The sequence below is a fragment of the Pan troglodytes genome, chromosome 3, assembly GCF_028858775.2.
Source record: "Pan troglodytes isolate AG18354 chromosome 3, NHGRI_mPanTro3-v2.0_pri, whole genome shotgun sequence".
Lineage (NCBI taxonomy): Eukaryota > Metazoa > Chordata > Mammalia > Primates > Hominidae > Pan > Pan troglodytes.
This window is the reverse complement of record NC_072401.2, coordinates 90,042,215-90,064,528: the sequence shown is the minus strand read 5'-3', so window position 1 is coordinate 90,064,528 and position 22,314 is coordinate 90,042,215. Positions and strand designations below refer to the sequence as shown.

Here is a 22,314-nt window from a genome sequence, read left to right as displayed (position 1 = left end):
AATATAAGCATTGTCTTCACCTAAGTTTAAAAATTCAGACATTCCATTCCATATGTATATTAGTTATGTTTTTAACTATTACAATTTTGCTTTTTAAAAACATTACCTAGTCAGCCTGAAACGAAAAGCAGCAAAGTCTTCAAAGTCATTTTTCTTCCTAGGGCGAAAGGAGGATGGGAACTCTTGAGCCCCAGCCTTAGCCCCTGAGAGGCCATATGCTGATACCCATGGAGCGCAGTCTAACTCAAACCACCTGGCTTTGAATCCTGGCTCTGGTTTAGAATCCTGGACTTCTAGCTGTGTAACCTTGAACAAGAGACTTATGCCTGTCTGTGCCTCAGTTTCCTCATCAGTAAATGGGGAGTCTTACATGTAAAATATTTCAAATAGTGTCTGATGCATGGTAAGCACTCAAGAAGTGTTACTGGCATTTTAATTCTGCTGTTCCTGTAATAGTCCAGTGCAAATACAATGCAGATCTTAAAGACTGCATCCCTCAGAAACTATCCTGAAAGATCAACTGAAGTCTGCCAGCGGTCCTGAAGTAGATCTTAAGGAGCAAGAAGTGTTTGTCATGCATGAGTTTTATTCTCAGGTTCTCACTACGGAATCTAGATGCCTTTGAAGCACTTACCTTAAGTTTGGCATTTCTTACTATGTGATCTCTTTACTCTACTCTCTGCCCCCCACTGCCCCACCCCCCAGCCCCATGTGTGTGTCATCTGTTTCTTTTTTAATATGGGGAAAATGGGAAGACAGCAATTGCATTTAATTTGATTGCATCAAATTAAGGTAAATTTTAGGGAATCTAGAATGACATATGGGTTTTTCACTAATGGTAATTAACACCATATTATAGACCATAAGAAATGCTTAACCATGAGTAGTCATGTGATATAGTATTATCCAGATGTGACTACCAGCTGGTGGCAAGATTTGTCTATGATGCAGCCACCAGTAATCAGCCACACATGTTCTTTTACCTGGATGCCTACAACTCATTTGACTGTGTAGGTTCTGTCCAAGGATAGAAAGCATTTTAAAACCAAATGAAATGGAATAAATTATGAATACAGAATTGGTATTCCTCTGGCATTTTCCCCTGGGGCAGCAATGCCAGCAAATATCTTACTGTTAACAAAAACAGCCTCAATGCCAGAAGTATCTGTGTATACAACTGCCTAAGTTAAAAGGCCAGTAGGTATTCTTCTTACAGCTATTTCATTTTCTTAGTCATATAATTTAGGACTGCTAATGACTACATTATGGCATATAGCCAAGGAAATAATGACTATAATGATCAATCTTTTATAACTTCATACAGCCTTTCTTACGAGGACCTCAATATACTTTGTTGGTAAGATTTCTATTTTGTGCAGCATAAAATGAAAAGAAAAAAAAATTCATTCATGTCTTTTTCTGGTGGTCCCTAACCAAAACAGCTATAGTAAAGAGTACAGCAGTAACCATGAATGGGACTGGTGTCCTTATAAGAGTCATGAGAGCTTGCTTCCCAACGCTGCTCTCCACCATGCTAGGATACAACGAGAAGTCAGCAGTCTGCAACGTGGAAGAAGGCCCTCGCCAGAACCTGACCATGCTGGCAGCCTAATCTTGGACTTGTAGCCTCCAGAACATGACAAATACATTTGTGTTGTTTATAAGCCATCCAGTTTATCGTACTTTTTTACAGCAGCCCAAAGACAAACAGGTAACTGTGACAGCAACAGGGTCTCCTGCCTGTCACTGAGTGACACAGACATGTACATCAGTGCCTAAAGTAGCATGGATGAGTTCACAGTGTATTCAATGAGTACTCTGAAAAACCGAAATCTAAATTTCTACCTAGTACAGAAGCTGTTCTGTACATCTTGAACACAGTAAAATGCAATCAAAATTTCTGTCTGAAACGACAACTCAGATTTTTCCATCCCTTTACAGAGCACCTTTCATGTTTATATCCTCTTCTCTACTTTCTAGTATCCAAATCTTAGCAGGCTTCCAAACTTAGCTCTATCCCATATCTGTCCTCCCAGATGCATCTGTCCAAGCTGACTTCTCTGAACGCCTTCAGATTCAACCACCCAATTTAGTCTTCATATTCCATTTATGGTTGCATCTGAGAACAGCTTATCACCCTAAACAAACTGTGTTATATTTTACTATTCCTGCAGTTTCTCCCACAACTGTTGAGTCAATTCAATTGTTGATTCAAAGAAATGTCTGTTGAATAAGGAGAAAGACAGTGAGAGTGACAGGGAGAGAGAAATGGAGAAACAGAAAGAGAGAGAAATTCAGACTCAGAAAGAGAACAAAAAAGACAGAGACAAAAAATATGCTAAGAGAAATAACTTGACAAAGATATGAAAAGGAGTAATAAGTTCTGGCCACTGCCTCAATTGCAGACTACATTGCCAATTGCCTATTCCTGCACTAGGTCATTCATTTCCCCAGCCACTGTATCATACTCACAGAGCACTATGATGACTCAGCAGAGGATGAGGACACTCTGAATGTTCCCCTTCCTCAGGATGCTTGCCTATTCCATTGTTAGCTTCTAACAAATGATGCATACATTATCTTGTCTGAAACTTAATGCAAAAGCCAAGACATTGTTTGAAAGACTAAAGGCTATGTATGTATCTACATACGTACTCACATGCATCTACAATGTTATAAAGCAATCCCCAAAACCAGGAGGGAAGGGAAATCAGCTGGGCTAACAAATCTGCTTTATGATCTGCCATAAATTTCCCAATTCTAAAAACATTATCTGACTATATGGAATAAAAAGCGTGTTCTTATTAAGGAAATAAACATCCTGAAGATAAATTATTTACTGTTAACAAAAGTACCAATGTTATATAAAGGAAACTGCTTTTAGCCCCAAGAGATTCTTATCAAGGGTTTTGATTGCAACATTCTTACTTGAATCAAGACTAGCCTCTATATTAGGTTTCTAGAGCCAAGATAATTCCATCAACTGAAGCCAGTTTTGTTGGGTGTCTCGGTGGCTTCTGCATCATTTCACTCAACTCTGATACTATAGCTCACTTTCCCCAAAGCTGAGGCTTCTTGGATAGTCTGGAAGGTTAACATGACAAAAAAAAAAAAAAAAGGTTAATGAATGATGTATGAGATCATACGAGCTTCGAGTTGTTTGTTAAAATGTCAAGGATGGGCCAGGAGCGGTGGCTCATGCCTGTAATCCCAGCACTTTGGGAGGCCGAGGCGGGCAGATCAGCTCAGGTCAGGAGTTCGAGACCAGTCTGGCCAACATGGCAAAACCCCATCTCTACTAAAAATACAAAAATTAGCCAGGCATGGTGGTACACGCCTGTAATCCTAGTTATGCGGGAGGCCGAGGCAGAAGAATCACTTGAACCCAGGAGGTGAAGGTTGCAGTGAGCCGAGATTGCACCACTGCACTCCAGCCTTGGAGACAGAGTGAGACTCTGTCTCGAAAAAAAAAAAAAAGTAGTCAAGGATGGAAGAAGAAGTCTGTCAATACTTTTTTTTTTTTTTTTTTTTGGCGGGGGCGGGGGGAGATGAGGTCTTGCTTTGTTGTCCAGGCTGGAGTGCAGAGGCATGATCATGGCTTACTACAGCCTCCACTTTCCAAGCTCAAGTGATCCTCCCACCTTAGCCTCCTGAGTAGCTGGAACTACAGATGTGCACTGCCACACACCTGGCTAATTTTTTTTTTTTTAACTTTTTTGTAGAGACTTGGTTTTGCTATCTTGCCCACGCTGGTCTTGAACTTCTGAGCTCAAGCAATTCACCCACCTTGGCCTCCCAAAGTTCTGGGATTACAGGCATGAGCCACTGCATCCAGGCCATTCCTATTTTCAAAAGGAAAGATTATGAAAGAAAATCAAGATAGATCCCTTGGATAGAGTGAATTTAATAGGATCTCCAATTGCATCTTCCCAACTATTTAGAGGAAGAAGCCAATAAAAGTCCAGAGTGAGTTTTACTTAATTTTCCTGCATGCGTACAAACAGCATCTAGTTTCTCTACATCTGTATCTTTTTTCATAGCTTAAATGAAACCTTGCTTTCCTCTCTAAAGGCTTCCAAAGAAAGACTGTCATTCTCTCACCTTTCCCACCCCCTACCTGTTCTTTCCTTAAGCCAGGAAGTTTCAATGCTAGCCTATGTGCAAATTATGCTCAAATCCTCAAGAGTCTGCATTTTATTCTAACTTATATAGCTCCTCTAAGAAATTACGTTTTCCTTGCTCTTGTTTTTCATTTCACCACTTCTTTCTTGTTGATTCTTGCTGTAAGCGACCTCAAATTTAATAGTGATTGAGGCTCACATAACTAATTAAAAAATATTCATATAAGACTTCTTTATTGAGATATATAAATTTTCTGCTCTAAACACAATCACCTGGGTATCACAAAGACATATCAAAATCAATATATTCAAAATGGAACTTTCCCTTGAACCTGCTTTATAGACTCTGTTTCCTATTAGTGTTTGAATTAGAAACCTCAGCATTATTATCAATATATAACTCTCTGATACCATCCATATATAATCAGACACTAGCTCCTACTTGGTTATATAACCAACTCTGTTTCCCACTGCCTTCATTCTGGCTGTTAACATCCTTTAACTGAGCTACCTAATGGGTATCCCTGCACATGGTCTATTTCCACATGACCCCCAAAGTAATCTTTCTAAAATAGAAACCAATCATGTTCTACTCCAAGCGCCGTTCAAGGCCTTGATAACCTCCACTCTGATGCTACTATAGTCTCCCTTCATCCGTACACCAGTACCCACTCCACAAGTACCCAACATTCTCTATCATGTGTCAAACTGGAGAGTCCCGACTCATCTGGTGCCTAAAATGTTTCCTCCAACTTGCATTCTTTAGTGTCTGATAAAAGTGTTGTAGCCTCTTACCCTAGTACCGTGGCACCTGGGCTACAACTTCTATCACATACACTGGATTCTATTGCAATTATTCCATACATTGACCCTTCTCAACTAATCCCAAGCTTCTAAGGATAGAAGTTATTCACCCTCTATACCCAGCACTATGGCTGGCACACAGTGGGCACTCAGTGTTTGTAAAGTAAATTGATTTCATGCAGATTAGCATAATTTAATATAAAAGTAAGCAAAATTGAGTATCTTCTCTCCTCTAAAGAGTTAACTCAGAGATTATGAATCATCCTGAAAAATCAAATGTACCTGAATTTGTTGTTATGATCCAGACTCTATGACAAATCATTCAGCAGTAAAATAGCAGTGATAGTAAGCACCTTTATAAAATTCATTTATTCAACACATATTTTTTGAGTATTTTTGTGCCAGGCACTCTGTTAGATACTAGAAACTCTGTGCTAGATGCTGGGAGTTCATTCATTCCAAAGTATTTTCCTGTGAATTATCTCATTTCATTCTCACAACCATCCCATGAAGTAGAGAGGACAGTGATTATAATCCCCATTTGGCAGATGAGAAAACTGAAACCAGTTTACGTAACTTGCTCAGAGTCAAAGCCAAAAAGATGCAGCTCTAGAACTAAAACAGTCATCTCCTGAATCTAGGCCGGGTGCTTGCTCTGCTTTAAAAATTATTTAAAATCTGTAAATTATTGCCCTATCACCCTTACTTACCTCCTCTGAAGAAGGTATTAATATTAAAAAGTAATTTTTATTTTGGTCTTAAATGTAAAACTGCAGAAATATGAAGTAGCAGTATCTGCAACAGTCCAAGGTCAGGACTAACCTGTTATCCTTGCACACAGTCACATTATCTCCCCCAGGTATCAGCTTCTTCTGTTCAATCACTCCATAGCTTTCTCGGCAGATCTATATTTAAGGTGGAAAAAAGAAATATTTCAATTTTGTTAACCATTCATCTTTCTAGAACTCAAATGACTGAGAGAGGCTTTAGGAACAAATGTAGTTTCATGACTATTACAGAAAATTAGTGGGAGAATAATCAGAACTTGAGTCAGAAAACATTAGCACGTTAAAAAACATCTTTTGTTTTAGGACATGGAGTTGCCAATAAATGCAATAAATAACAGATTAATCATTCATTCATTTATTCAACACGCTCACTGAACCCCTGTAACACTCAAGACACTATGACTAAAATAATTTGATTCAAAGAAGTCTCTGACTTTTTTCTATGATTTGAAGAAGGACTAATGTTAAATATCACTCTAAAGATGGTAAGAGAGACAGCCACAATCCTAAGTAAACTGTGGAAATTCTTACCGTGAAGTTGAGGCAGAAAGTCTCCTCCACATCCTCCCCGGGGTAATCTAAAAGTTCTTGGAGACTCCTAATCATAGAATGACAGAAAAGGAAAAGTGGCAAGTCAGACACTGCTGCAACAGTGTTTCTACTTCAGTTACATGTCCAGACCATTTCCAAGGAAAAACTACGAAAGAAGATTCTGGAATAAACATAAATCCGGACGGACAGAAAATCATGTACCTACACCTTGCAGAGAATTATGGAACTAGACCTATAAAACATTCATTAATTATTCTCTCTTCTTACCGACAAATCTTATTAGACTTGAAAAGAAAATCAGATGGATTTTTAATCTGACATACTTGTGTCCTCTTAACTCTGGTGTAGCTTGCAAGTGTGTGTGTATACATATAAATGAGGAGATGGTATTGCAGGGGCCCTCCAGCCAGCTTCACCGGCTTATGCATTAGTAAAATAATCCTTCCATCAGACAAAATTTAAAAAGCCACAAAGTCACCACATCCACTGAGGAATCTTAATGGCTTACTTGTTAATGCAGAAGTCTCTATATGGTAAAGACCAGGGGTGCCCAATCTTTTGGCTTCCCCAGGCCACACTGGAAGAAGAATTGCCTTGGGCCACACATAAAATACACTCACACTAATTTTTTTTTTTTTAAGAGATGGAGAGAGGAAAAGAAGTTGTATTTGAGAGGTTATGCACTGCACAGGCATAACAAGCTGCCAAATGTGTCCATAAAAATACATTATCTCTGTGTAACTCAGCATAAAACACTGCTGTCTTCAACAACAATATAATTTTAAAAGATTGATTTCAGACACTCCAAAAATTCACAAGCCAAGAAAACTGTCATAGTTGTTCACCTTCTCCCTAACGTTAACCAGTGAAAAAAGAGCTTCTTTTTAAATATTTTGAGACTGAAGAGACATAAAAGTAAGTCTGGTTTTATTATTAGTACACAGATAAAATATATATAGAAGAAAACACATCTTTACTTTTTTTCACCCAGTTAGACTGGCTTTATTATTATTATTATTATTTTACTTTAAGTTCTGGGATACATGTGCAGAACGTGCAGGTTTGTTACATAGGTATACATGTGCTATGGTGGTTTGCTGCACCTATCAACCTGTCATCTAGGTTTTAAGCCCCACATGCATTAGGTATTTGTCCTAATGCTCTCCCTCCCGTTCCCACCTCCACCACCCGAAAGGCCCCAGTGTGTGATGTTCCCCTCCCTGTGTCCACATGTTCTCATTGTTCAACTCCCACTTATAAGTGAGAACATGCGGTGTTTGGTTTTCTGTTCCTGTGTTAGCTTGCTAAGAATGATGGCTTCCAGCTTCATCCATGTCCCTGCAAAGGATATAAACTCATTCATTTTTATGGCTGCATAGTATTCCATGGTGTGTATATGCCACATTTTCTTTATCCAGTCTATCATTGATGGGCATTTGGGTTGATTCCAAGTCTTTGCTATTGTAAATAGTGCTGCAATAAACATACGTGTGTGCATGTGTCTTTACAGTAGAATGATTTATAAATCCTTTGGATATATACCCAGTAATGGGACAGCTGGGTCAAATGGTATTTCCGGTTCTAGATCCCTGTGGAATTGCCACACTGTCTTCCACAATGGTTGAACTAATTTACACTCCCACCAACAGTGTAAAAGCATTCCTATTTCTTCAGAGCCTTGCCAGCATCTGTTGTTTCCTGACTTTTTAATAATCTCCATTCTGACTGGCGTGAGATGGTATCTCATTGTGGTTTTGATTTGCATTTCTCTAATGACCAGTGATGATGAGCTTTTTTTCATACGTTTGTTGGCCACATAAATGTCTTCTTTTGTGCTCGCTTCAGCAGCACATATACTAAAATTGGAACGATACAGAGAAGATTAGCATGGCCCCTGCGCAAGGATGACACGCAAATTCATGAAGCGTTCCATATTTTTTTTAAAAAAGTCTTCTTCTGAGAAGCATCTGTTCGTATCCTTTGCCCACTTTTTGATGGGGTTGTTTTTTTCTTGTAAATTTGCTTAAGTTCCTTGTAGATTCTGGATATTAGACCTTTGTCAGATGGATAGATTGCAAAAATTTTCCCCATTCTATAGGTTTTCTGTTCCCTCTGCTGATAGTTTCTTTTGCTGTGCAGAAGCTCTTTAGTTCGATTAGATCCGATTTGTCAATTTTGGCTTTTGTTGCCCTTGCTTTTGGTGTTTTAGACATGAAGTCTTTGCCCATGCCTATGTCCTGAATGGTATTGCCTAGATTTTCTTCTAGGGTTTTTCTTCTAGGGTTTTGGGTTTTTACATTTAAGTCTTTAATCCATCTTGAGTTAATTTTTGTATAAGGTGTAAGGAAGGGGTCCAGTTTCTGTTTTCTGCATATGCCTAGCCAGTTTTCCCAGCACCATTTATTAAATAGGGAATCCTTTCCTCATTGCTTGTTTTTGTCAGGTTTGTCGAAAATCAGATGATTGTAGATGTGTGGTATTATTTCTGAGGTCTCTATTCTGTTCTATTGGTCTATATATCTGTTTTGGTACCAGTACCATGTTGTTTTGGTTACTATAGCCTTGCAGTATAGTTTGAAGTCAAGTAGCGTAATGTCTCCAGCTTTGCTTTTGCTTAGGATTGTCTTGGCTATATGGGCTCTTTTATGGTTCCATATGAAATTTAAAGTAGTTTTTTCTAATTCTGAGCAGAAAGTCAATGGTAGCTTGATGGGAATAGTACTGAATCTATAAATTACTTTGGGAAGTAGGCCATTTTCACAATATTGATTCTTCCTATCCATGAGCATGGAATTTCTTTCCACTTCTTTGTGTTGTCTCTTATTTCTTTGAGCAGTGGTACACTAACACTAATGACAGCTAATGAACTAAAGAAGAAAAACTGCAAAAAAATCTCATGATGTTTTAAGAAAGTTTGTGAGTTTGTGTTGGGCTGCATTCAAAGCCGTCCTGGACCACACACAGCCTGCAGGCCGAGGGTTAGACAAGCTTGGTAAAAACACTTTATTATCTCTGTCACACTAACTAAAGAATAATGAAAAAAACGTACTCTTAAAAGAAGAATATGTTTATGGCAACAACAATCATATCCTAGCTCTCAAGAGAATACATTCTTATAACTAGCTCTCATTCACACTTTCTTCTTTAGTGAGCTCCAGTCTTGCAATTCTATCAAGAGTTGCCTGGAAAGAAAAGTCCTAGTGTGGAATTTAAATCTGCCACCAGTTAATCAGCCAAAGTCATTACTTGAAATACATAATTCTCAGCCACATAAGCAAAGTAAGGAACACACATTTCTGTTGCTCTCTAGCCTTTTCTTTCAGTTACCAAAAAATTAACACTGTCTGGGTCTCCTGTGCCACTTTTTAGTATTACTTCTAAGTTTTTTCTTCCACTCTGTGTGTCCTCCCATCCTTTATAGTTTCTCAGTATTGGTGTCCTATATGAGAGGGATACTCTCATTTATGGAGGGTACCTTCATCAGTATCCCTTCTCTACAAAAAGATGTTCCCTCCCGTTAAAGTTGTCCTTTTATATACTTGATCTGATGTGACCCAAAACCAATACAGAGAAACTCAAGAATAAAAGGAATTTTAAGAGCCAGAAAGAGAATAACATAACCCCATCAACAAGTGGGCAAAGGATATGAACAGACACTTCTCAAAAGAAGACATTTATGCAGCCAAAAGACACATGAAAAAATGCTCATCATCACTGGCCATCAGAGAAATGCAAATCAAAACCACAATGAGACACCATCTCACACCAGTCAGAATGGCGATCATTAAAAAGTCAGGAAACAACAGGTGCTGGAGAGGATGTGGAGAAATAAGAACACTTTTACACTGTTGATGGGACTGTAAACTAGTTCAACCATTGTGGAAGTCAGTGTGGCAATTCCTCAGGGATCTAGAACTAGAAATACCATTTGACCCAGCCATCCCATTACTGGGTATATACCCAAAGGATTATAAATCATGCTGCTATAAAGACACATGCACACGTATGTTTATTGCGGCACTATTCACAATAGCAAAGACTTGGAATCAACCCAAATGTCCAACAATGATAGACTGGATTAAGAAAGTGTGGCACATATACACCATGGAATACTATGCAGCCATAAAAAATGATGAGTTCATGTCCTTTGTAGGGACATGGATGAAGCCGGAAACCATCATTCTCAGCAAACTATCACAAGGACAAAAAACCAAACACCGCATGTTCTCACTCATAGGTGGGAATTGAACAATGAGAACACATGGACACAGGAAGCGGAACATCACACGCCGGGGCCTGTTGTGGGGTCGGGGGGTGGGGGAAGGATAGCATTAGGAGATACACCTAATGTTAAATGACGAGTTAATGGGTGCAGCACACCAACATGGCACATGTATACATATGTAACTAACCTGCACGTTGTGCACATGTACCCTAAAACTTAAAATATAATTTTAAAAAAAATAAAATAAAAATAAATATAAATATTTAAAAAATGTGGCTCTACTACTTTGGGAACATCGTGGAAGTTCCTCAAAAGGATAAATACAGAGTTACTCAGCAATTCTACTCCTAGGCATATACCAAGAGAAATGAAAACTTGAATTTGTACAAAAACTTGTGCACAAATGTTCATGGCAGCATTATACATAATAGTCAAAACTGGAAACAACCCAATGTCCATCAACTGATGAATGGATAAATAAAATGTGGCATATCCACATAGCAAAACACTATTTGGCAGTTTAAAAAATAAAATACAGTTGGCCCTTCATATTCACATGTTCCACATCCATGGATTCAACCAAAGGCCAATCAAAATTATAGTATTTGCAGAGAGGTTGACTGATGGGCACAAATTACATTTTGATAGAAGAAATATGACCTAGTATTTGATAGATCAGTAGGATGACCATAGTTTACAATAATCTATTGTATATTTCAAAATAGAATAATTCGAGTGTTTCTAACATAAAGAGAAATATTTAAGGTGATGGATATCCCAGTTACACTGGTTTGAACTTTACAAATTATATAATGTATTATATTATCACATGTACCCCCAAAATATGTGTATCTACTCTGCCTCAACAACAAAAACAGTTTAATTAAAGAAAGAAAATACAGTATTTGCAGGGTGTAAAACCCAAGGATATGGAAGGTCAACTTTTCCAATCCATGGGTTCTTCTAGGGCCCCTGCAGGACTTGAGCACATGTGGATTTTGGTATCTGCAGGTTGTCCTGGAACTAATACCCCTCGGATACCGATACTGTACCGATAACACAGGCAATGTCTCAAGCAAGTAGCTGCACAGCTACATCTTAGACAAAACACACATAACAGGGTCTAACCACAGGATGCAATAAACTCAGATTTGTACAGATGGTATTTTCAACCTTTAATCCTCATGCCAGAGGCAGCCACAACAGTTTCAGATACCAATCGCCTTTTAGCTTTGTACCTTCCTTCAGTGGGTGACAACTCCTTTAAGTCTTCCAAGCCAGGCTTTACATTGAGTAACTTCTTGTAGAGAGCCAATGGGAAGTGGAGATCAACCACAGTGGAGTTGTAGATAGCTAGTCCACAGGTTATACCAATCAAGTGAAACCAGTTGTGCTCTACAAAACACTTTTTAGGACACATACAAATGTGTTAAAAAGAAATGCAATGTTTCTGGCCTTCAAACATTCTACCGTTTCCCTCAAAATATTTTCAAAATAAAAGAATAAAGGTCTCATTAATATTTAGTTACCTTCTGTAGCAAAGAAACACCCTGACAAAAGTTGTTATCCCTTAAAGATGCAATGTAGACAGAGTTAAGCATTTGTACCTAGTGATACAGAGAACAGCTCACAGTCATCTAGAGCAGGGCCATCCAACAGAACTTTCAGCCATTATAGAAACATTCTATTCTGTCCCATCTTATATGGTAGCCACTGGCTGCATGTGTCTACTAGGCACAGGAAATGTGGCTAGTACTATGGAGCAAATGAATCTTTGCTGTTACTTACTTTTAAATAAATAATATATAAATAACCACATGTGGCTAGTGCCTAGTGGCTACCTTTTGGTATGGTGCAGATCTAGGAAGAAAACTCTCATAGAAAAAAATGTAAATGACAGTCTGATTGAAAATAGAACGCCTTTAAAAACTTAGCTCTCCCACTGAAGTTTCAAAAATAAAGTGTGCATGCATATATGTGTGATAATATATTATCATAGTTATTAAAATCAGACATATTTGATTATTGACCTTCCATATTTCACAAAACCAATTTATCACACTGTTTCCTTTTACCCTTCTCAGATAACAAGACTTGGATCTTACCTACTAGAAATGGAAATGGGACTGAAGGCTCACAAAATGCACTATGAGGTCTTGGAAACAAGTATAAATGAAGACTGGATAAACATTTTAATTACTTATAAACATTTTGAATTATTATCCTTGTTACGTTCCCCTTTGCAAAGTTAGAAGTTAGGGGATTGGTCTGACAACAAAAAGAAAGTTTAATGTAATCCATCTGTTTAATTGTGACACCACTTACTTACCGTGTCTGAAAACCACAAGAGATTTGAATCTTGATAGTAGGTAAACATTCCATAGATGGGATTCAAAAGTTCTTTTAAGAGCAAAAGAAAAAATTCCTTTGTAACACCACCGGCATCCACTGCTTCTTCACCATCAAAGATTACCTTAAAATAATAGAATAGAATTAATGCTTCAGGGAAATCTATGACACATTTTATCCTTTTTAGCAGACCATTTTCTAAACTCAGGACAAAGGAAGGAAAGCATAACAAAGAATACACACTGATGCAATGAAAACTGCAAGGTGTGTCTGTTGATTATTGCTGGTGAAGTTTTAACAAGGTACTTATAGATACATACAATTTTTACTAGGTGCTTCAAGGGATACAAAGGAAGTCAGAAATTTACCATGTGTCCTTAGAAAGTCTACCATCTATTGGCTGGGCGCGGTGGCTCATGCCTGTAATCCTAGCACTTTGGGAGGCCGAGGCAGGCAGATCACCTGAGGTCAGGAGTTCGAGACCAGCCTGGCAAACATGATGAAACCCTGTCTCTACTAAAAATACAAAAATGAGCCTGGCGTGGTGGTGGGCACCTGTAATCCACTACTCGGGAGGCTGAGACAGGAGTGTCGCTTGAATGTGGGAGGCAGAGGTTGCAGTGAGCCGAGATCGCACCACTGCACTCCAGCCTGGGCAACAAAGAGCGAAACTCCGACAGAAAAAAAAGAAAGAAAAAAAAAAAAAAAGGTCTACCATCTACTTAAGGGCAGAAAGACAAACATAAAAGAAGCAGAGAATACTTTTTATTTTTAAAGAGTCAAATATATAATGAGAGGTAAATATTCTGGCACATAGAAAAAAATGATTTTTCATTTAACTTGAATAAAAGAACACTTTCTGGGAGAAATCACTCTCAATAGGGTTCTTGAAGTAACTGCTGCATGTAGAAGAGAAGAGGGTATTCTAATCAGACACAGACATGGGTTCTGTGAGGGAGTGGAAGTGGGCATGATGGATACATAATGGTTATCAACAGTAACAACTACAGCAAATCAACAAATGACATGGAGTTTACTATATGCCAGCTGTTAAACTCTGTAAACCTAATCCTCAGAACAGCCTTATGCATAGGGTACTATTATCATCCCCATTTCATAGATAATGACTCGGGCAGAGAACTAAAAACAGCATTCAACAAAGCTTACACTTGTGGCTGTCTTCAAGATTGCCTAGAGCAGGACAAGAGTAAAAATGGGACAGAGACTGGGACCTGGATTACACAGATGCCAGAAGAATACTGCTACAAAGTAAGAACTGCCTCACCTGAATTACCTATTGAAAACAGGGCAAAAAGAAAAGCTGTGTCAAAAATATAACCCAGAAGTTCTGGGGAGAACAACCAGGCAGATTGATACGACTGATGCTACTTATTAGGAATTTTGGAAAGGGTAACAATATTATGGAGACGATCAGTTCATTTCATGCCTATTACATTTCTGAAAGTGGAACTCATAACAAGATTAGCAATAGGGATATGGAAGTTGTCTGAGGGAAAAGATGAATGACTTTAAACAATTTCAAATAATTCACTAAGTATTTCTGGAATACCTACTGTGTACCAAACATTATGCTAAGCCCTGGAAATATGCATGATATATGGAGAGAGAAATTTTTTTTCATTTAATAATTTACAGGTACTAGGTGTGCCTCTCATAATAGGCCAATAGCTTCCCAGATGATTTTACTACCTTTCCATTTTCCTATTTTACCTTCTTTCTCTTAAATCTTTGATATCTACAATCTTCCTAAATGATAGCTTAATAGTGGTAATTAGTCAAAGCTTTCGTTTTTGTTGTTGTTTGCTTGTTTTTGATAGAGCTAGAGCTGGTACACCAAAGACAGCAGAAGACAAAGAAAGCACTCTAATCTTTCAAATAATCCACTGGCATTTTTATCCAATGTTACATTGAAGTGTTCTGTTTGGTGATTTGACAAAAGGAGGTGATTAAATTCTTGCAAAATGAATGAAAGAATGGCTGCACCCCACAATTTTAATAAGATCACTGCTGCTTAATCAACACTGTTCAAAGAAAAATTGCGAAGGTATTTAGAGGAATATCCTGAAGGAACTCACTTTGAGAGGCTTTTTCAAATCAATATCAGAATGAATGCTCAGCTCTCTTAGGGCATCTCCAACAAGGTTGTTCCTGCGAACGTGAAGGACCAGGAAGGGGCTTCTGGCCAGCAGAGGCTCCAGGGTGAGAAGCATGAAGACATTCTGCAGGTTGGCTCCATTGACTGCCACCTGGAATGGCACAGTCAAGAACGCAATTACTCAGAGCACACGTGTGAGTTGGGAGAGCAGTCAGCTGTGCTTCTGGACTTGGGGGCGCTGACTGCATCTCCATTTTGTTAATTTTTTTCCCTCTTAACTTCCACAGATTTTCTAAGTTACTTATGTTTACACAGCACTCAAGTCTTTCTAATCTGGACTCACAGAAATTAACTAAAACAGTTTATGAATCATATGATCTATAATCAGGTCCAGGAAAGTGACTTAAACTAGCTGATTAATACTAAAATAGTATCATGCTTGAAGAAACATGGTAGAAAGTGGGTAAAAACCACAACTTTCAAAATGGCAGGAAAAGAAAGCTAATAATCACTTGTTAAAAAGAGTTATTCTTTGAAAAATGTTTCTTTCTCTTGAAAACCTCTAAACTGTCAATATCACAGATATAGCAACATGAAAACAAACATATATATAGATAGATGCAGTCGAGCTGGAAAGAGACAGACAAGCAGACAGTCAGAGAGATGGAGAGGGAAAGATAAATGAAGTTATGTATCTGTATCTACCAATGGTAGGAAGTGGAGGATTTGAGCCGCTAATTCACAAATGTTTTTGTGGCTTGTCAAAATCAATTATACTTTATAATAAAAATGTGTATTTAAAATAAATTATTAAGTAAATCTCTATAACAAGTTTTTATTCAACAAAGAATTCCCAAGTTCCATTTAATTCTCTATGTCAGGAGTCAGCAAACTGAGGCCCCACACATCAAATCCAGCCTTCTGTCTGTTTTTGCTTAGCTTTTGAGCTATTAATGGTTTCTACATTTCTTTTTTTTTTTTTTTGAGACAGAATCTTGCTCTGTCGCCCAGGCTGGAGTGCAGTGGCGCAATCTCGGCTCACTGAAACCTCCACATCCCGGGTTCAAGTGATTCTCCTGTCTCAGCCTCCCGCGTAGCTGAGATTACAGGTGGGTGCCACCACGGCCAACTAAGTTTTGTATTTAGAGACAGGGTTTTACCACGTTGGCCAGGCTGGTCTTGAACTCCTGACCTCTGATAAGCCTGCCTCGGCCTCCCAAAGTGTTAGGATTATAGGCATGAGCCACTGCACCTGGCATGGTTTCTACATTTTTTTAATGGGTGAAAAAAATTAAATGAAGAATAATCTTTCACCACATGTAAAAATTATATAATATGCAAATTTCAACATACATAAAGTTTTGTTGGAATATAGCCATGCTCATTCATTTATATATTGTCTATCACTGCTTTTGTGCTAAAAGAGAGTTGAATAGTTGTAACAGAGACCATACGGTTCCCAAAGCTTAAAACATTTACTAAGTCATCCTTTTGCCAATCTCTAATCTACACAAATGTGTATTCACCTATGTGTGTTATATTCAACACAAAATTACTGAAAAGTTTCAAACAGTTTTAAGAATTATAATGGAATTTCAACCAAATATGTTTTCTCCTACTAGAAAAAATTACAACTGAATGTCTAGAATGGGAGAAACACAGTAAAAAGAGGAAATAATTTCTAAAATATGATACCTGCATCTGTAGTTCAGCATCTGTCTGTAACATTTTGGTCTTGGCTTGGGCATCAAAGATGAAAGGGTAGGAACAAAGTGTTACAGTATCCTAGAATAAAGCACATTATTGACAGTATTATACTATTCCACAGAAAGTATAGCTGGAAAAATATAAAAGCAAATTTAAAAAGGATCATTTACCTGTATTATTGATGGTCTAGCCTTCTGTGTAAAGAAAAATAAAAAGTCTCTTACTTAAATTGTAAAACCTGAATTTTAATCCCTCCAAAAGTAAAATATAAATAACAAAACACAGAACCAATCTGACTACTGGCCATAGAACTAACACCATTTGAATGGCTGACTAAATTTTGAGGGAAAAGATGTTTTGATGGCCACAGAATGAGAAAAAGAGCAAAAGCAATTAAAAAACATTTTCTTATGACCGTTAAAGGGCATGTCACTAACTCTCCACAATTCACAGCATTAATAGAATTCTCTTTTATAAGCAATCTAGTTCCAAAACAGGAGCTTTACAACCTTGACTTCACAGGTTAATTTTTGTTGGGTAAAGTGGACAATACAAATTAGATTTTATTTGTTAAATGATGTTGCATCTTCCTACACACACACACACATACACACAGGCTGCTACTCTTAGGAGAAACCAAGTATTTGGAAAGAATTTCAGGTCTTTCTAAAAAGAACTTTATCTAGTAAGCTGTCGCTGACTCAGCACTTAGACTAGTACTTGGCCTACAGAACACATTCCATCAATACGTGAATGCACCTGTGAATAAACTTTGGAGGGGAGTAATGGTAAAAAACCCACAACCACAATGAAGGACATCTAGGAGATATGTTATAGTTTCACTTTTTGTTAAGTTACGTAACAAACATTAACTTAACTTAATAGAAACAAAAAAAAAATCAACAATATAGGTCATGTTGATCTGTAGCAAGAATTCTCAAAAAGAAAACCATGGGTGTATTCTCAGAGATCTGGGAGTGCTCTATATTATTTCTTAATGATATCCTAAACAAAATTAGTAAAACACATTAAGTTACATTTGTTTGAATAACTGCATTGGCATCATGTTATTATTTAATCGTCCAGGTGTAGTGAGAAAAGAGAGAAGCAGTCTTGGCATGTGGATGCTCCATCTGCACCTAAGAAAAGGCCAGTGTGGTCCTGGCTTGCTGCATAAACATGGTTTAACAGCAGTTGAAGGAGAAAACAGAGGCGAGTCATCCCAGCCAGATGGGCGGTGGAACTCAAGCACCAGGGCCTGACAGCAGGCAGGCCACATCCACAATGCAACTAGGGTTTGGGTTCAGTAAGACATGTTTGATCATCACATAAAATCAATGAGGCTAATCGGCCTTTTATTGCTGTTAGAGTTTTGTTTGTATTTAATTTATAAATTTGGTTTGGTTTTATAATTGTACTATAGCAGTAGAATGCGAATAAGCAGCATGTGCCTCCTCTTGTCCTTATGGATATTTAAATAAAATCATTTATAAGCAATTTTAATTAAAATCTACCCTGTTAACCCTTTATAACTAGGTTCCTCCAGGGATCTTGGCACATTTCTCTAGAAAGAGAAACACTAATTGAAGAAACAATTCCAGTCCAGTGAGATCAGGTATGAAATCCTGCATATATAATCCAGACCAATCTTACTCACTCTCATGCCTACATATCCAATTACTTTGAAGTTAGAAATCAAGATGACTAAAAACAAAAAAACAAAACCACATCATAAAACAGCACTATACAAAGCTAAGTCATCTTCTAGTCTAGGTACCTACAAAAGATATAAGCATCCTGGGAAAGAAAGTAGGCTTAAAACTGGTGCCAATATTCAGAATTTCCTAATCTGTCTCTCAGAAGAGATTAGTTTATGCAAAGCATTATCTGCCTATTCTCAAGGGAAAAGAAAGATCTTGAATGTGTGTTGGTCTGTAAAGCAAGATAAAGTTTTAGATATTTCAAATATAAAAGTGACTGTGGAAGAAGTGATAATAAAAACAGTTCTGGCATTACAGAGTCCGAGCCTACCTAGTATTTTTAAGTACATACTGACATTTTAGTTGGTGTAATGCAGTTATTTCAGACATCAATCAGCAGTTTTGTCTGTATTCCTTGGCTCTTTCCAGTCCCACTCCTGTTCTCTGACTCTCTCCCCCCACCCTCTTCCTGTAACCCCCACCTTGAGCCTCCCTGCACCCCTTAAATACCCAGCTTCGGCAGCTTGTAGTCCCTCTCAGCATCCCTCACCTGACCCCTTCCCACACCCCAGAGGTGAAGGAACCCAGTTTTGGAAGTGGGCTATCTTTCTACTGGAGAAGGGGAGGAGTTAAATTGAGGGCAGGGTCACCATTCTCTCTGTTGAGTGGGATGGCTGGGAAGAAATCCAAAACTGCCTCAGTTAGGAGCTACAGCCAAAGCCAGAGAGACACTGCCCAGAGCTGGTGGTCTAGAGAAGTCTCAGGTGAGCCAGCAAGGCAGGCAGGAAGATATGGAAGCCTTACAAAACAGAAGTGCCAACTCTAAGGAAGGCAAAGGATGGAGCGGTATTCAGTCAAAAGAAGCCGTGAATCTGTAGCAAAGGTCTGCTTATACATCCACAGACTTTTCGTAAGTCTGTAAGTTTTTGTATGTGATATATAATAATTTAATTTCGTTAATTTTTATTCTGTGAATACTGAATATTTTAGAAATTGTACTCACACTGGTATTTCCATATTATACAAAATAAATCTGCATGATTTTGTGCCACTATTGCTATTCATAACCTAGAAGGATGCATACGAACTGATAAGATACATGATTATCTCCTGAGAGGCTACTTGTCTTGGACTATCCATTCCTCAAAAATGAGTATCACAGACTTAAAACTAGTAAAGTACTAGTGGACCATATTTCAAGTTTCCCTGCCTGAAACGGGGCTGCACTGTGACCTAAGCTCATTTTCAAAGTATATGAAATAGAAGCAATGAATAAGTAAATGGGATAGAACAGAAAAATTGGGAATATCATTTTTTTTTAAATACGAAGTCAACATCTCCTAAATGTGGCTGCAAGTGGGGCAGGAGGCACTACACGCACACCTGCAGTGCTGGAGAAGAAATACAGCCTCCTCTGCCTTAGTGCCTGTCTTGTCTCACACGTGCACAATACTCATAACTGGGGACAAAACACTGCCTGGCTGCGTCTCCTTTAACACATACAGCAAGATGTCGAGCTTTATCTAGCTTTTATTTTTTAAGTATTTACACTGTGGCACTGACTTTCCCCACTTGTGCTGCCCTCTAGAGGAGCCCACCACTCATTCACTCTGTGCTATTTGGTTTTTAAGTGCAGATAATGGCAAGTTACTGATTGAAGTAAAGGAACCACTACCACCTCTTCTTTAAAAGGAGTAAAAATCAGCCACTTTAGAATGTTCCTTCTGCACACATGTGTTAGATCCCTTTGCAATTTTTCACTGCTGCTTCTGGGCTAAACACTCTGCAAAGGTAGACACCATATCCATACATGTTTCCACTCCGTGACTAGCAGGCAGATGGCACACATTAGGTACTCAAGAACTGCTTAGTGAAAAATAGTTATTGAGGGCTTATTATATGCTAAGTACTCTGCTAAGCAAGGTCTTTCCATGCTTTCTCCCATTTAATTTCCACAATCTGTTATAATTCTTACTCACAAAAGAGGATGCTGGGCCTATAGAAATTAGGTAACTTGTCTAAGGCCATGGCCATTAGACCAGAGTAAGGAACTGAACCCAGGTCTTTTTGACTGGAGCATGTGCTCAATAATATACTACACAGCCTCAGCTAGTAACAAGCTAAAAATGCCAACACACATCAAAAAAATCCATCTATTATTTAAAAGTAGTTAAACAAAAATAACATATGAAATAGCTTTAGTATTTTAAATTAAACTTCAAAATATCAAGACATTTAAAATTCAATTTCTAATAGCATTGTACCTCATACAATAAAAAAATTCCACAAAAATCACAAAAGGCCATATACTAATTTCATGTAATTTTCCATATTTCTTTAATAACTATTATAGTTATTGAAGAGATGAGCATCTGTTATTCAAGATCTGATAAGATATTTATCAAATGTTAAAAGAAAGGAAGTTTAAAATATTGTAAAAGTTACTTAAATATCTCTACTCAGAGACTACTGTCATAATAATCTAGATTTTAACATGAGCAACTTCTTTTTCAGAGTAAAAAAGAATTACAATTTGTTAGACTTATTTTATTCAGCATCAAGTCACAGAAAGGGTAGATTAGAAATCAGAAGAATTGACTTTTACTGCTAATGAAATTAGTGGAAAAATTGTTTAACTTCCATTTCCTCATCTAGAAACAAAGCAGTTGGCCTAAATAATTCATCAGGCTTATTTTTCCGCTCATAATGTTATTATTCAGTGAATAATTATTCATAAATTGATAAAACAGAAGGGCTTATTTTTTAATAATTCCTAAATTTGAAAGTGAAAACAGAGTTCATTACTAGCCTCCATGTTAAATTTCCCAAGTCAGCCCATTTAGAACACTCTAACTCATTTATATTAAAAAGTATTTTCCTGGCCAGGCACAGTGGCTTACCCCTGTAATCCCAGCACTTTGGGAGGCCGAGGCTGGTGAATCACTTGAGCTCATGAGTTCAAGGCCAGCTTGGGAAACATCACAAAACCCCATCTCTACAAAAAATACAAAAACTAGCCAGGCATGATGGCACGCACCTGTAGTCCCAGCTACTCGGGAGGCTGAGGTGGGAGAATGGCTTGAGCCTGGGAAGCAGAGGTTGCAGTGAGCCAAGATGGTGCCACTGCACTCCAGCCTGGGTGATAGAGCCAGACCTTGTCTCAAAAAAAAAGTATTTTGTTTTCTCAGGGTAATCATAAAATCTTATTTAAAAATAAAACATTGTATGCATTTTTTAAGTCTCTAGAGAAAAAAATACAACATTGTGTCTAGCATTCATCATCTATTATTTGACAAAGAAAACAATCCTTCTTGTTCAGTTAGATCAGCCTATTTAAATGTCTTGCTTTTGGAGACAACTGCTGACTTCCAAAAACCCCACAGGAAAAATATTGCCCTAATACTGGTGATGAACCTGCTACACTGGCAAGGACTCACCTCAAATCTGCTGCACATGGCTTCACAAAATACAATAACCAAATTATCATTCTGTTTTCTGACCTAACTCAAATTTGCACATACTCCACAGATGGGAGATCCTAAAGAGCCTTGCATATATCCCAAGCTGGTGTGCTATCAAAAGGAGCAGTTCCTGCCATGCCAGAGGTGGCAGGCAGGAATCCACAGGCCCCTGAATGGCATATCTAAAATACGGTGAGACAGCACTTGGTCAGGGATGTGTGACACTTTCACACACATAATTCCCAATCAGAAGGGGCCTACGGGGTCCAGGTAGCTGACATATGATGACTGGAGTAGGCTGTCAGAAGATGATAATTAGCAAATGACCCTTCCTCAATGTCAGGGATAAATTAAGCTGCAGTGGGAATTGTGGCATATACATAAGCCTCATCTAAAGAGTCACTCTTGAACTCCAGCCACTTGGTGTCATATGGGAAGACAGGTCGTGTTGCCAGATCTTCCAAGTTTCGAGGAAAGCTAAAAATTCATAT

General features: G+C 38.1%; 1 protein-coding gene and 1 non-coding gene across 15 annotated transcripts in view; one reads left to right on the top strand and one right to left on the bottom strand.

Annotated features, from left to right (window-relative positions):
- Positions 1 to 22,314, bottom strand: part of HERC3 (HECT and RLD domain containing E3 ubiquitin protein ligase 3) — a 116,308-nt gene that overhangs the window by 15,961 nt on the left and 78,033 nt on the right. For 4 of the 14 annotated variants that reach the window (XM_054683188.2, XM_016951860.4, XM_063809669.1 and 1 more), the window contains 6 exons: positions 16,651 to 16,740; positions 14,936 to 15,106; positions 12,820 to 12,963; positions 11,729 to 11,895; positions 6,245 to 6,311; positions 5,748 to 5,830 (listed from right to left, as the gene is read on the bottom strand). In XM_054683188.2, coding sequence (XP_054539163.1) covers positions 5,748 to 5,830; positions 6,245 to 6,311; positions 11,729 to 11,895; positions 12,820 to 12,963; positions 14,936 to 15,106; positions 16,651 to 16,740 — 722 coding nt within the window. Of the gene's footprint in view, positions 1 to 2,928; positions 3,085 to 5,747; positions 5,831 to 6,244; positions 6,312 to 11,728; positions 11,896 to 12,819; positions 12,964 to 14,935; positions 15,107 to 16,650; positions 16,741 to 16,832; positions 16,857 to 22,314 lie in introns of all 14 variants that reach the window. The other 10 variants (XM_016951857.4, XM_016951856.4, XM_063809668.1 and 7 more) reach the window with 5 other exon arrangements.
- Positions 8,098 to 8,204, top strand: LOC112209173 (U6 spliceosomal RNA). The gene has a single exon (XR_002943820.1). It is a non-coding gene; the product is annotated as a U6 spliceosomal RNA (small nuclear RNA).